General features: G+C 42.9%; 1 protein-coding gene across 4 annotated transcripts in view; it reads right to left on the bottom strand.

The window, feature by feature from the left end:
- Positions 1-16120, bottom strand: part of MCU (mitochondrial calcium uniporter) — a 211627-nt gene that overhangs the window by 31562 nt on the left and 163945 nt on the right. For all 4 annotated transcript variants that reach the window (XM_002718430.5, XM_008269976.4, XM_008269977.4 and 1 more), the window contains one exon: positions 874-1044. In XM_002718430.5, coding sequence (XP_002718476.1) covers positions 874-1044 — 171 coding nt within the window. The remainder of the gene's footprint in view (positions 1-873; positions 1045-16120) is intronic.

The raw sequence follows: 16120 nt of genomic DNA, 5'->3' as shown, positions 1-16120 counted from the left end.
GGGGAGTGAACCAGCAGATGTAAGTGCATTCTTTCTCCCTCTGTCTTGCTCTGCCTTTTAAGTAGACGAAAATAAAATCAACAACAACAACAAAAAAACACAACAGATGTATGTCAAATGGGAATTTTTAGAGCCTTATTTTAAATTCTTTTCAGATCATAAACGTTTTATTTTGGTAATCTTTTATGTGACAAGCACAAGAAGATTTAAAACAAGTTCTAATATTTCATATCTCCAGAGATGAGGTTTCAATTACTAGAAAAATTATTCTACAGCAAAAGTAATGATAAAAAGTTTCCATAACATAAAAATATGACCAACTGTTCATCCTTGCCCATGGCCTTATATGTGAGTAGTTTTTAAATGAGACTTGTGGTGCAAACACATTTGCTAAAACTGAAAAATTAGCTCTTGCGAATGACTGGAAGAGAAATCACTTTCTTTTCTGGCATCAAGAACATGTTTTCTAAAGTTAACAGTATGGGGTTCTTTTGCAGTGATGTGTGTGCCTAGAAACAGCGTTGGGGGGAAATGAGCCGTGCCTGGGAATTAATAATGAATGCTGGGGCGGGTGTTCGGCCTAGCAGTTAAGCCGCTGGTCGCGACGCCTGCATTCCATATTGGAGTGCCTGTGTTTGAGTCCCAGTTCCACTCCTCATTCCAACTTCCTGCTGAAGTGCACCTTGGGAGGCAGCAGGTGATGGCTCAAGTAGTCTCAAGCCACATGGGAGATCTGGATCAACTTTCTGGCTTCTGGCTTTGTCCTGGCTCAGCCTGAGCTGTTGCAAGCATATGGAGAGTGAATGGGTGGATGGGTACTCTGTTTATCTTTCTCAATCTTTCAAATAAACTTGTTGAAAATGAAAATAATACCTGGTGAATAGATTGCCACTCTGTCAATTCCCCGATCCTCTTCTTGCAGTTGTCGTAAAAAGACACCAACGGAGTCGGAGATAGGTTTGAGTGTGAACTGGCAGCGCTCACGCCGGGACGGTAGCCTCACAGATATCACAGGTAGTCCATTCTGATAAACCACTGTCACATCTGAAAGAAAAAGACCAGCAAACACGACCGTTCGATTTCATTCCAAGTGAAAGCCACATGATTCCTGTTTTCACCCAGGGGTGGGGGTCTATTATTATTAGTGGTTATTAGTGTGGTTTGATGTAGTTCAAGTTGGAGCCAAGATGGCAGGTAAGAGCCTCTGGTGACTCCCTCCCTATAGAGACTCCAGTGTGAACAGCCACACACACACACCACGTCACCTTTGCAAGAGCTGCAGAAGCCAGGTAAGACCACAGGGCCTCACCTTGTTATAATCATATGAAAAGTCACACTTTTCTGAACAACAGAAAAAGGAAAAAAGCTGCTAAATCAACCCTTGCCCTGCTCCAGGGAGTGGGGTGTGGAGAGATGACTCCCACCTGGGAAAGGGAGTGCGAACTGATTCCCAGTGTTAGGCCCGCTGGGGAAAAGTTCAGTCACATGGGTTTCCCACCCCACCCCCATCCCCCCGTGCCCTGGCCCTCAGGCCCATAGCCATGGAGTGAGTATTTGGAGCTTCATCTGTCGCCCCTCTCAACCACTGGCAGAAAGGGCAGCTCTAGCAGTTCTGAGCCCGGGGAGGAAGATTAGGACCGGGCCTCAGGGCTCAGAGCAGGGTCTGCTGCATGCACACTGGGCAACTGATAAAGGTGGAAGGTATCCAGTCCCATTACTGCTCACTGAGTCAGTCTCTAGAGTTGCCTGGCCTCAGGCAGAGACCTGTGCTTGGGGTGGTCTGGCCCACTTTGGCAGGTGGCACTGTTAGCCTCTGGTGAGCTTGGTGCATGCCTCCAGGACTTTGTAGGGGCCTGTGACTGTGGGGTCCAGCTGGGACCAGCCTGGAGCCAGCCTGGGTGGCCAAAGAGCTGCCTTTATCACTCTCCTGCAAACCTGGGCAGGCAGCAAGAGGCCACAGGACTGTGTCTTGGGACTCAGTGTTGAGCTGCTAAAGCCTAACGCTGCGCAGATCTTAACAGTTTTCAACCCAAGACAAGTACTTGTGGACAGTCTCTGGACTTGCCCCAGTATCAGGTGGAAACCTCTGCCCTGATGAGACAGACTTGTTTTGGCATATGGCACCACAGCCCTTCTGCAGGCCTGGTGTGTACCCCCAAGATTGCACCAGGCCTGGCCACTATGAGACTCAGGTGTGACCCACCTAGGCCCTGCCTGGGTAGCTGAGGGTCAGCTGCCTCTATTCCCCTCCTACAATCTTGGGCAGACAGTGAGGAATCACAGGATTGTTTTGGGACTCAGTGGCAGCTTGGTAAAACTCAGCACTGAACAGGTTCTATCAGTCCCCATCTCCAAGCTAGTGCCTGCAGATATGTCTCCAGGCTAGCACCTGCAGATAGAGCCCTTGGAGCCGTTTCCATGCCCAGTGGAGTTCTGTGGTCCCAGGGGAGCACTCTTATATGCTAGACAACATCACCAGTGGCTGACAGATGTGGCAGCAGGCAGTGAGCCCCACTTCGTAGTAACAGAGACAGCTTCAGTCCTACCCTCAGGCTGCAGTGGTCTTGCTGGGCTGAGGGCTCTGGCTGTTACCTAGCAGTGTGGGATTTATGGACACAGGACAAGGAGTCTGAGCCTACCAAAGGCCCAGGAAGAGGCTTTCTTGGGCGGAATACTCCTCTAGGCCCTTCTCCAGTTCATACTGAACAACGCAGCAACTGCAGATTAGGGATAAATGTGAATTTGGGGAGCACTGTAAGACTGAATTAGTAAATATATCAACAGTAGACTTGGGGGCAAACTGCAACTTAGGGTGCTATCTAGTGTTGAACTAGCATAAATATCCTTAGGCTCACAGAAAATCAACAGATTGCTTAGAATTTCTAGAAGGACAGCCACACAGGAAGCCGGACTACTTTAACTAGCCCTAACATGTAGCTGATGCCGCGCACCATCAAGGGCTTCCAGGGAAGCAGGATCTGACCTGCAGAGCAAAATAAGGTGTGAGGAACCAACCACCCAGGAAATGAAATTTTCAAATCTTGGATGAACTTTTCAAAGTAGCTGTTTTATAGAAACTCAACCAAATTCAAGAGAACACAGAGAAATGACCTGATATTCTAACAGAGATTTGATAAACAGATGGAAATAAAAATCAAGCAGATATCCTTCAACTTAAAAGTACACTAAATAAAACTAAAAAATGCAACAGAAAGTATCAACAGCAGACTAGAAGAAACAGAAGAATCAGTGAGCTTAAAGATAGGCTATTAAAAAAAAAAAGACAGGCTATTTGAAAATTCATGGTTGAAAGAGAAAAAAGAAGATGAAGAAAGCTGATAGAACTATGCAATAGCGTAAGAAGCAATATGTGAGTCACTGAGATTTAAGAGGGACCTGAGAATGCCAAGGGGTAGGAAGCATGGTCAAGGCCACAATGACACACAACTTCCTGAACCTAGACAGGAAACTGATTCAGCTTCTCGCTAACGTGCTTGGGAGGCAGCAGATGATGGTCCGAGTACTCGAGTTCCCCACCACACATGTGGGAGACCCAGTCGGAGTTCCCTGCTTCCTCCTGGCCTCGGCCTGCTAGTGCAGGCATCTGGGGAGTGAACAAGCAGAGGGAAAACACCTTTCTCTCTGTCACTCTGCCTTTTAAATAAATAAATAAGGCTTAAAAAATAAAAATGGGCAGTAGATTTAAACAGACATTTCTCAACGGAGGACATACAAACGGACAACAGGTACATGAAAAAATGATGAGCATCACTGATCATCAGCGAAATGCAAATCAAAACCACAATGAAGGGCCAACGGCCTACCGAGTAAAGGTGCCCCTGCAGTGCTGGCATCCCATATGAGCACCGGTTTGAGTTCTGGCTGCTCCACTTCTGGTCTAGCTCTCTACTATAGCATGGAAAAGCAGTAGAAGATGGCCCAAGTCCTTGAGCCCATGCACCCACGTGGGAGACCGGGAAGAAGCTCCTGGTTCCTGGCCTTGGATCAGCCCAGCTCCTGCTGTAGCAGCCATCTGGGGAGTGAATCAGTGGGTGAAAGAACTCTTTCTGCCTCTACCTCTCTGTAACTCCACCTTTCAAATAAATAAATAAATCTTCAAAGAAAAATGCCTATGGAGGTGATTCACTTAAAAAAAAAAAGTACAATAAGATATCACCTCACTCCAGCACAACTGGTTATTACCAAAAAGACAAAAGTGTTGGTGAAGATATGGAAAAAAGAAGTCCCTTGTACACAGTTAGGAGAAATGTAAATTAATACAGCCATTGTGGAAAACAGTATGGAGGTTCCTCAGAAAACTAAAAATAGATCTACGGTATGATCCAGCAAACCCATTACTGGGTATACATCCAAGGGAAATGAACTCTCTCTATTGGACAGACATCTGGACTCCCACATACATTGCAGCATAGCTATTCACAATGGCTAAGAAATGGAAACAATGTAAGTGTCCATCCACTGATGAACGGATAAAGAATATGTGGTACATATACGCAATGGACTATTTACTCAGCCACAGAAATAACAAAATCTTATCATTTAAAACAACATGAATGGAAATGGAGGTCAATATGTTAAGTGGAATAAGCGAAGCACAGAAGGACAAATATCACATGGTCTCACTAATATGTGGAGTCTAAAATACAGGTGATCTCACAGAAGTTAACAAATTCAGAGATGGATACCCGAGGCTAGGGAGGGAGAGGATGCTGAAGGGTTGATGATGGGTACTAGGTTATACCCAGTTAGAAAGGAGAAGTTTTGAGGTCCTACTACACATAATGCTAACACACTGTGTATTTCCTTATTTTTTTTTTTACCAAAAAAAAAAAAAAAAACACCTAGAAGAAAAACAAAAATAAATCATTTATCAAAATGGTTGCACGTGGAAGAATTCATGTTGAGTGCAATAAGCCAAAGTTTGTTTATTTTCATCTATTTCAAAGGAAGAGAGAGAGCAAGAGGGAGAGGGCGAGCTCTTCATTCCCCAAAAGCCCACAACAACAAAGGGCTGGGCCAGGGCAAAGCCAGCAGCCCGGAACTCCTTTTGGGTCTCCCATGTGGGTGGCAGGGGCCTAAACACTTGAGGCATTATCTGCTGCCTTCCAGGAAGCATGAGCAAGAAGCTGGAGCAGAAACAGAGGAACCAGGACTCGAACTTGCACTCTGATATGAGATGTGGGCATCCTAAGAGGCAGCTTAACCCATACTACCACAGTACTTGCCCCTAGACATTTTGAATTTTACATTGTTGAACACTGGAGCTGTATAAATTATATATTCATGTGATCATTTCAAGACTGAAAGAAAAAATAAACCTTTTTAAGAACAGATCTGACCTGAGGGCTGGTGCTATGACATGTTGGGTAAAGCTGCCACCTGTGATGCCAGCATCCCATATGGGTGGTGGTTTGAGTCCTGGCTGCTCCACTTCTGATTCAGCTCTGGGCTAATGTTCCTGGGAAGGCAGTAGAAGATAGCCCAAGTCGCTGGGCCTCTGCACTCACATGGGAAACCCACGTGGGAGACCCAGAGGAAGCTCTTGGCTCCTGACTTCAGTCCAGCCTATCTCTAGACCTCTAGCTCTATTCTAGTAATAGAATAGTGTTCTCTCTCTCTCTCTCTCTCTCTCTCTCTTTTCTCCCTCTCTCTGTAACTGTGCCTTTCAAATAAATAAAATAAATCTTACAAAATAAGAAAAGAAAAAAGAAAGAACAGATCTGGAGAATCCTTCATCCAAGAAACAATTTAGTCTCATTTGCAAGATGCAGTTCTTCTGGGAGTTTCTACTGAACGATGTCTCCCTACTCCAGCAGGAGGGAAGAAAAATGATGTCTGGCCCTGTTATCAGTAGTGCTGAGAATTATTTATTTTATGGCTCCTGATAATTAGTATTACCTGGGAAGTTGTTCTAGCCCAGTCTGTGGTTCAGAATTTATCCAAAGCCCCAGAGGATGCCGATGCAGATTTACTGACCTCTTTCTCTGTGCCTCCCTCCTATCTGGATCTTCGTCCCACAGATGCTAGCTTCCATGGCATTCACACTCTTTCTTCATTTTACCTACACAGCCAGGTTCAGTTTCTTCTCCCTGTTATACTTCCTACAGCTTAGAAACTGCCTCAGGCTGTAAGGGTTCAACCCATTTATTTCTCTTTTTTCAGGGATCACAATACAATATCTGAAAACAGTTGTTTCAGATACTTTGCTTGATGTTCTGGTTGTTTGGAGCAGGACAGCGATTCCTACAGCAGTTAATACTTTGTGAACACACAATTTAAATTTTTACATGAAAAAAGGAAGCACAGTCAGAAATTTTTATTGTCTTTTTTCCTTCCAAAGGGTTAGTCTATATTTCCTAAGGAACAAGAGGTCAAAATTATAACCCAAACTTAATATACAGCATGTACTACCTAAAGTTTAAAGATATTTGAAAATTCTGCCATTTTCCTTTTCTAAAAGAATCCTCAGCAACTAATCTAGTGCCTCTTTAAAATCTGAGGCACTGACATGAATATTTCTGTATCTTTCATGATGTTGTTATCATAAAATAAGGTCACTGACATTCATCTGGTATTTTTACCCAAATTACTCACTTTCAGTATGGGAAAAGAACCAACTAACCACAGATCTCAGGGAGCAGAGGTAAATTTAAATAAAAGATATAAATCTGTGAATATTAAACACCTCATATTTGGAACATCAGTTTCACAGCTAAGTGCATAGGGATTACTGTTGACAAAGTCAGCACAGAAAGCGAAGGTCTTTCACGCCTAGTTTAACTTTTTCCTTTAAAGAACATGGAAGCTTTCAAAAGAATGAAATGTGAAAGCTTTGAGAAACTCAGCATGGAATAACAAATTTCAGAACTGACAAATGTTTAATATAACACTGCTTTTGAAATAAATCCCCTAGGTCTCCTTTCCCACGCACTAGATTGTACCATAAATGTTAGATTTCTCGGTTTGTAACCAAAGAATAATAATCACTCAATTCCCTTAACAATATATAAAATAAAGGGCGACTGTATTGAAGTCACAATGGACAGTTACAATAAAGACCCTTGTCAGCTACTATTCTCTAGAGAGAAGTATTTTTTTGAATTATGAATCACATCAAGTAACTTGTTAGATTTTTTAAATCTCTGCTTTGATTTCAGCATTAATAACAAAAGAAACAATCTAATTATGTTCTGCAGTGTGTTTCAATGAAACCTAGAAATTATAGGGCTTTCAACAAGAACACTTAGTGCTAGAACATGACAATAAGAGGTACAAAAACAAAATGCTAGGGACCGATGCTATAGCATAGCAGGTAAGGCTGCCACCTGTAGTGCCGGGATCCCATATGGGCACCGGTTCAAGTCCCAGCTGCTCCTTTTGAGATCAAGCTCCCTGCTATGGCCTGGGGAAGCAGTAGAAGATGGGTCAAGTCCTTGGGTCCCTGCACTCACATGGGAGACCTGGTAGAAGCTCCTGGCTCTTGGTGTTGTATCAGCCCAGCTCTGGCTATTGCGGCTATTTGGGGAGCGAATCAGCCAATGGAGGACCTCTCTCTCTGCCTCTGCCTCTCTGTAACTCTGCCTTTGAAATAAATGCATAAATCTTTAAAAAACAAACAAAAAACTCAAAATGCTATGGAATTGTATGAACTAAGGAAAATAATGCTGGAGCTATAAACATTTGGGGTTGAAGAAGGAATACATTTTTACTTCTTTAAAAATGTATTTATTTGAGGGGTTTGCGCTGTGGTGTAGCAGGAAAAGCCACCACCTACAGTGCCCACATCCCATAAGGGTGTCAGTTTGAGTCCTGGCTCTTCTACTTCCAATCCAGCTCCTTGCTAAGGTGCCTGGGAAAGCATTGGAAGATGACCCAAGCACTTGGGCCCCTGCACCCACACAAAAGACCTGGAAGAATCTCCTGGCTTCATATTTGTCCAGCTCCAGCCATTGTGGCCATGTGGGGAGTGAACCAGAGGATGGAAGATCACCCTCTCTCTCTCTTCCTATCTGTAACTCTGTCTCTCAAATAAATATACAAATCTTTTCTTTTTTTTTTTTTTTAAGTCTGTATTTGAGAGGCAGAGAGACATAGAGCTCCCATCTACTGGTTCACTCTCCATACACCGACACCAGCTTCCAACTGGTGCCAAAGCAGTGAGCCATGAACTCAATCCATGTTTCCCATGTGGGGGGCAGGAATGTAATCATTTGGGCCATCATTGCTGCCTCCCAGAGTCAATATTAGCAGGAAGCTGCAGACAGAAGCTACAGCCAGGAATCAAATCCATGCACTCAGATACAGGCTATGGGCACCTCTACTACTACTCCAAACACCTACCCCAGGAAGGAATCGATTTTTTAAAAGTGCTTTTAAGTCATCAGGGTCAGAAAAACAGTAATAAAAGACAAGAACGCTTCATAAAGTTTTTGAAAATGGTACAAAAATATGTTTACTTTGATGAAAAAAAATTTGAAATACATAGGTGTTTTTAAAGCTTATTTATTTATGTGAAAGGCAGAGAGACAAAGTGAGAACGAGTAAGCACTATCTGGTTCATTCTCAAAATGCCCACAACAGCAGGGACTGGGTCAGGCTGAAGCCTGGAGGTAGGAACTGCATCCAGGTCTCCCATGTTGGTGGAAAGACCTCAAGTACTTATGCCATTATTTGCTGCCTCCCAGGAAACTAGACTGAAGGTAGAGGTGGGTCTTGACTCCAGGTACTATGATATGGGATGTGAATAGACCAAGTGGTAGCTTAAACCACTGTGCCACAACACCTACCTCCAAGCACAGTTTTTTCATAATACACATTCTCCATGAATGTCCAAAATTTTTAAAAACATTTATTTTCGGAGGCAGTATTGTGGCATAGCAGGTAATGCTGCTGCCTGGGACACTGACATCCCTCTTGTCTTGGCTGCTCCACTTCTGATCCAGCTCCCTGTTAATGGCCTGGGAAAAGCAGCAGAGGATGGCCCAAGTGCTTGGGCCCCTGCCACCCACGTGGGAGACCTGGAAGAAGCTCCTGGCTTCGACCTAGCCCAGCTCTGGCCATTGTGTTCATCTGGGGAGTGAACCAGAGGATGGAAGACATTCTCTTTCTCTCTCTCCCTCTCTCTTTCTTTCTTTCCCCCTCTCTATAACTCTTCCAAAATAAATGATAAATCTATTAAAAATGCATTTTCATTTTACTTGAAAGGAAGAGAGAAAGAGACAGGGACAGAGAAAGATCTTCCATCTGTACATCCTGTATGTGTAATGTGCTCCTGTATCACGCATCCTGTAAGAGCTGGCCAGGACCCTATAAATTAACCCAGGTCTCCCATGTGCTTGGCAGGGACTCAATTACTTGAGCTATCACCTGCTGCCTCCCAGGGTGTGCATTAGCAGGAAGCTGGAATTGGAGGTGGAGCTGGACTTGAATCCAGGCACAGCGATATAGGATGTAGATGACCCAAGCTACTGTACCAGATGCCTGCCCCTCCATGAACTTTCTGAAGATCTCATATATGAATGGATTTCAAACTCTCTTCACCAAAATAAATGTATTTTTTTGGTTCCATTTTCCAAGAACATTTTGAAGTACCCTCATACAAGTTTTTTAAAGAAAGCTTATAAAGTAAATTAGATGGTTTGGTTGGTATTCAAAATCAGGGGCAAAATTGTCACTTAAACTTACCACTTTATGTACATGACTATCTATGTCTTAGGTCCTACGAAAAGGAAGGAAGCCCATTTAGGATGTTTGCTACAAAGCTACCTGGAGCTGAACTTAATATGGATGAATTCAGTGACTATGAGCTTGCCATTGTTTCTTTCCTCCCCCACTTTCTGTAATACTCTGCTTCAGAAATGGATGACATAATCACAGAATTTTAGTACTGAAAGGCCAGAGAGACCATACAAACTAACACCCTTCTTGTACAGCTAAGAGGAATTACGTCTAGCAAGGTTGTCACCCACACACAGTTCAATCCAATGTACATATATTAGGTTGCCAAGTCCTGCGGGAATTTGAACCCTTAACTTGCCTCTTTTAGGAGCATTTAATGATGGTTACCATCCCACCAACACCACCCTCCTGCCAAACTCCTACTTTGTAAAAAGCTTTCCCTTTGGCTTCTGTGGGTTTCTAACTTCTTATCTGTATTTTCTAATTTTCCTTCATAGCCTACTTTTCCTCTGCTCCTTAAAAAATTCTAAGTGCTTTTCCCTAGGCCTCTGTGTCTTGTGATCCATACACTCTCTAGGCAATATCTTATCCTTTCAAAGTATCAGCTACCATGTCGATACTGGTGGTATCTCAAAGCTACATTCAATTGTTGGCTGGTCTTCCCGTGGGCACACCTCAGACTCAAAAATCCTGAAATTGAATACATCTCCTCTTAACTATCTGTATTCTCAATCAATACCAGCACCATTATTTAACTTTTGCCCAAGCCAGAATATTGCTGGTATCCTTGGCTATTCTTAGAGCCAGAACCTGACACTCCTCGGAAGTAATTAGTCATCACATCTCTTCATTCCACTTTTAAACATCTCTAAATCTCTCCAATTCTCTCTTCAACCAGGATCTTAGACCAGGCCACCACCACCTCTTTCTTCTATCAGCTTCATTGTAACTAGAGTCCTTTCTTCATTCCAGCCTTGCTCTGGTTCAATTACCACACTAAAGCAAAGTGATCTTTCTTTCTCCAAAAAAACCACTATCCCAAAGTAGGTGGTAGTTGTTTTTCATTTTCCCCCATTATATACATACATACATGCCGGCAGACACACACATGCATGCACACATACACGTATCTCAATATGAAACCGTCTGATATTGTAATAACTAGCCTCCAAGATGAGCCTCTATGACCCTTATATGTAGGTATTTACGTTCTTGTGTAGTAACCACCCTACATCCAGTTAAGGCTAGTCTGTATAAACATGAGAATACAGCAGAAGAGGTGGTGTGTAACTTCCAAGCCTACATCATAAAAGACTTTGTAGCTCTGCTTTGCTCTTGATTATTTACCCTGGGGGAAGCTGGTCATCCTGCCTGGAGGACAACCCTGAGGGGCTACAGAGAAACCTACATGAAGCAGACATGGCTGCCTCCTACCAAGCCCAACGCAGCCTGCCAGCCCCGTCTTGGGGTTGGATCTTCCAGCCCCAGTCAAGCTGGCAGACAACTGTGGCCCAGGTGTGACTACAGCCTCAGGAGACTCCAGACTGCTCACCTAAACTCTTCCTGGATCCCTAATCCACACAAACAGGAAAAATAATAAAGGATTCCTGTTGTTTAGAGGCACTTTTGCAGTAATTTGCTAAATAGTATCAAACAACTAAATACAGAATGTCTTTGCATGCATTTAGACTGAAATTTCACACTGTACACAACATTCTACAATCTGCCTTGAGGACCGTCATTGCTTTGAGATCTGTCTAAGAGGATTCACAGTTCTGGACCATTCACTCACACTCCTATGCAGAATTTCATGTATGACTGTATCCTAATTTATCTGCTGAAAAACAAGACAGTGTTCCCTAGTGTAAATTAAAAGAAGGTTAAAAGAAGGTTAGCAGTACTAAACAAAGTTGTCAGTTCCTGAGGTAAAACCTTTCCCTTTTACAGCGGAGAGCTGGATCGGAAGAGGACCAGCTGGGACACGAACTGGTGCCCATGTGCGATGCCACGCTGCAGGCACAGGCCTAGCCCACTCCACCACAGCGCCAGCCCCGGATTGTCTATAACTGATGTCTATAAGCAAAATGTGCTTGCTTCACAATAACCTGAGAAAATTTCATTTAAATATGTAAAATAATTAAGCTTTTCTCTGCATTATAATATATTGATATATTAAAAACATTACATCTGTTACATATTATTTAAAAGGAGGTCATTTTGAAAAATGTGTCTTTGATTTTTTTGGGGAGTGTGTGTGTGTGCGTGTGTGTTACTTTAGTAAAATACCTGATCTGGCTAAGTTATAAGGAAAAGAGGTTTATTTAGCTCACAGTTCTAGAGGTGGAGCAGTTAAGATCAGGCAGCTGCCTGGGATGAGAGCCTCACACTGTGTCTTAGCAGGGTGGATGACATCAGGCAGAGAGAGCAGCTGTCAGACTGGCGATCAGGCACACGCAGAGGAGGCTCAAACACCAAGGGTAACCTTGCTTTGTAACAAGCTGCTCCCACAGTACCTAATCTAGTACAGCCAGACCCAATGTATCCCATGAATTCTAACCCAGCCTTGAGAGACATACCTGGTCCATTCATAAGGGTGGTGATTCTACGACCTAATAACTCTCCAAAGGTACCACTTTTTGAAACTGCATTGTAGAAAAGTTGGCGGGGACATGGTCAAACCACAGGAACAAATGTAGATAACTACTTGGAAAACATCCTTCCATATTAATACGTGAAATCCCAAAGTTAATCTCAACAGTTTGGTGAATCCAGTTGTTTGAGTCTTTCTAACTAGTAACATAAATTTTTAACCAAATCAACTACATATTTCATTGTACACCTCAAATAAATTAGTATGGTACAAATGAATCTATTTTGGATTATATGAAGTATTTTCATGAAGTCATTGTGATCCTTAAATGATGAAAGTTGTGGAAAAACTTAAAGCTAAAAATTATTTTTTTTAATATGTGGTATTACTAGTCTCTGTTCAACAGTTGTACTGCCTATGTACCTTTTGCTAATTGTAGTTCTTTTAAAATCAGCTTATGGGGTGAGTATCTGGCCAAGTGGATAAGCATTCCATACTGGAGACCTGAGTCGACTGCAGCTTCCTAATAGTGAGCATCCGGGGGGGCAGCAGATGATGCCTCAAGTACTTGGGTCCTGCCACACACATGCGACACTTAGACTGAACTCTTTGCTCCTGGCTTGAGCCTGGTCCAGCCCCAGCTGTAGCAGGCATTTGGGGAGTGAAACAGCAATTGGCGTCTCTTGTCCTCTGTGTCCATTTGTCTCTCTGACTTGCAAATAGATAAACTTTAAAAATGTTTTTGAAAAAATCAGCTTAGAAAAATTCATCATAGATTTTTATTTTGTAAAAATGAAATCCTGTTCTAATATACTGTTCTAAGGTTGCTTTAAAATTTAAAAAAAAAAAAAAGGATAGTTCTGTTGTCAAGGTAACCTTCAATGTTACTTAAAAGAGCTTTTCATTCATAACCAGCCCCACAGAGATGCTTCCTCCAGCAGCAGAGAACTCACGATCGTCACTTCTAACTACCTACTCAGAGACAGCTTAGCTAAAAGGGCTTATGATTCTTCTGCCAAACCCATAGTAATAGCTAGAAGGCCTTGAATGGGGAGATTACACTCATTCACTATGCCCAAGCATCCTCAAGTAAATTGAGCCAGGAATAAATTCTTTTGTACTAACACCTCTTTTCTCTTAAGAAGCAAAACTCTTACCAAAAGTTTAATCAAGCAAAGGTAAATTTTATATTTTGATCCTTTTTGATTATAAAAATGGTTCTCCTGAAACTGACTACTTCTGTGGTAGCTGGAAAGACTTCTTTTGGGCTTGTTGGAAGAGCCTTCACTGCTAGTATGTGTCAGTAAGCAAGCATGATTGTGATGGGCGGCGCTTCCCCCGAGGCACTATAAGTACTCCTGTTGCTAAATCTGGAAGATGTACCATCTGTGCACAGAGTACTGAGATTCCTCAGAGTCACAAATTATTTTTTTTCCTGGTGATTATTTTGGCAAAGAAATTTAACACCCTTCCAAAGATGTTAATGACCATTAATGTTAACAGCCTTTAATTTCCACAGGAGACTCACATATTAGGGATTTCTGACTGTTGACATGCATGTTAATGGACAAACTAGGAACTGACTGCTTGGAGCAATGTCAGTTGTTTCAGCACACTGCATTCTCAGAAGGAAATGGAATAGTTTGCAGTTCCCTCAAAATTTACTTCAAAATATTGGAAAATTGATGGCAATCTTGGATGGATAATGTCACCTAAAATTTGACATAAATTTGCTTCTACTCTACACTAAGCCAGTAACACTGTAGGGGCCAGTGCTGTGGCTCAGCAGGTTAACACCCTGGCCTAAAGCACCGGATATGGGTGCCGGTTTGACACCCGGCTGCTCCACTTCCTATCCAGCTCTCTGTTATGGCCTGGGAAAGCAGTGAAGGATAGCCCAAGTCCTTGGGCCCTGCACCTGCGTGTGAGACCCAGAGGAAGCTCCTGGCTCCTGGCTTCAGATCAGCATAGCTCGGGCTGTTGCGGCCAACTGAGGAGTGAACCATCAGATCAAAGACCTCTCTCTCTCTCTCTGCCTCTCCTCTCTCTGTGTAACTCTGACTTTCAAATAAATAACTAAATCTTTAAAAAAAAAAAAAAAAAAGAAACATTGGGAGCACATAAAGCTAGAAGGTCTTTCCAATTTGACGTGGCCATTTCTCTTGGCAATTTAAAAATTCTATCTCATAAAATCCAAACAGGGTTCTGTGATGGAACAACTTTATCCACATTTTGGTAAAGTTTCAAACTGAAACTGTTACTTAAAAGAAGTCTAAATTACTGGACACAATTTTAAAATGGAAAAATATAAGGTACTTTAGTTTTCCCGGGTAGCGAGAACCTGAGAACTCTGCCACGTTACAGCACTGAGGCTCTGTGTCCTGGGCAGCTTCATTACTTGCATTCCTTTTTTGTTGCCAAGTCTTCAAAGTTGATCTAAAAGACATACAACGGAGCTTCATATTGGAATTAAAAGTTTATTTTATCACAAAACATTTTGAAATCTATGCATAGTTTTTTCATAACACATATTTTCCCTGAACTTTTTGAGGAACATTATAGTATAGTGGTGGGGTATATCTGTGTCTTCAATAAAATGATGACAATATAAATAGAATTTCCAACTACGTACACAGTGGCCTTTAATAAGGAGTCTTGGCTCAAAAATAATATTCTCCTTCCGCAAAAACTATTTTTAAAAATACCAGAAGAAACTCTAGACTACAAGACTAGTCAGTGTTTTTAAATGGGCAAAAAATTTGGACAGCAACTTCACCAAAGAAAATATCTGAATGGCTAATTAGTACATGCAAATATGCTCAAGAGTGTTAGTCATCAGTGGAATGCCAATTAGAACTACACTGAAAGAATACTCCATATCCAAAAGAGTGTCTATAAGCAAGAAGACTGATCATACCAAGTGCTAGGGAGGACATGGGGAAACGAGAACACTTACACATTGCTGGTGGAAATGCAGGGTGGGGCAGCCATTTTGGACAACAGTTCTGCAGTTTCTTACCATATGAACCTGTCATTCCACTCTTAAACATCCGCCCTAGTGGAATGAAAACTGGTCTACACAAAGACTCATGAGCAATGTTGGTGGCATCATTATTTTTTTTTAAGATTATTTATTTATTTATTTGAAAGTCAGAGTTACACAGAGAGGAGAGGCAGAGAGAGAGGTCTTCCATCAGCTGGTTCACTCCCCAAATGGCCGAAACAGTTGGAGCTATGCCAATTCGAAAGCAGTAGCTAGAAGCTTCTGTGGGGAGCAGGCCGGACTAGACTGTTACTGGAATTAAGACTTATTCTATGCATCTGCTCTCCCACAATATGGCGCTGGGAGAGAAGTAAACAGCTTCCGCACAGCTGCCTCCAGTTCAATCAATTAACTGTAGGACTTGCTCCTGATTGGAGAGCAGCGTACTTGGCGTGTGGGCAGCCGAGTTAGGATTGGCGGAAGAGGACTATAAAGGAGGAGAGAGACGGCACGCACCGGGAACATCTATGGGGAACATCTAAGGGAACCCGTGCAGCCCCCGAGAGAACCGGCCGGCGGTGTGCCGCTCCCCTGCGGAAGTGGGGAATGCGGCCAGGGGGAACTGCCCTTCCACGGAGGTGGAAGGGATAGTAGCCAACCCGGGAAGAACCAGCAGCAAACCCGGGGAGGGCCGAGCAGACGAAAGAACAGCGCAGGGTCCTGTGTTGCTCCTCCACGAAGAGGGGGAGCGACATAATGGTGCCGTGACTCGGATAGGAAACTTAGGACGGATATGAAACTTAGGAGGGAAGAAACGGGAAGAAACGGGAAGAATTGGGAAAATGCCG

Source organism: Oryctolagus cuniculus, chromosome 15 (assembly GCF_964237555.1).
Source record: "Oryctolagus cuniculus chromosome 15, mOryCun1.1, whole genome shotgun sequence".
Taxonomy (NCBI): Eukaryota; Metazoa; Chordata; class Mammalia; order Lagomorpha; family Leporidae; genus Oryctolagus; species Oryctolagus cuniculus.
The sequence above is the reverse complement of the archived record's forward strand: the minus strand, read 5'-3'. Positions and strand labels throughout refer to the sequence as shown.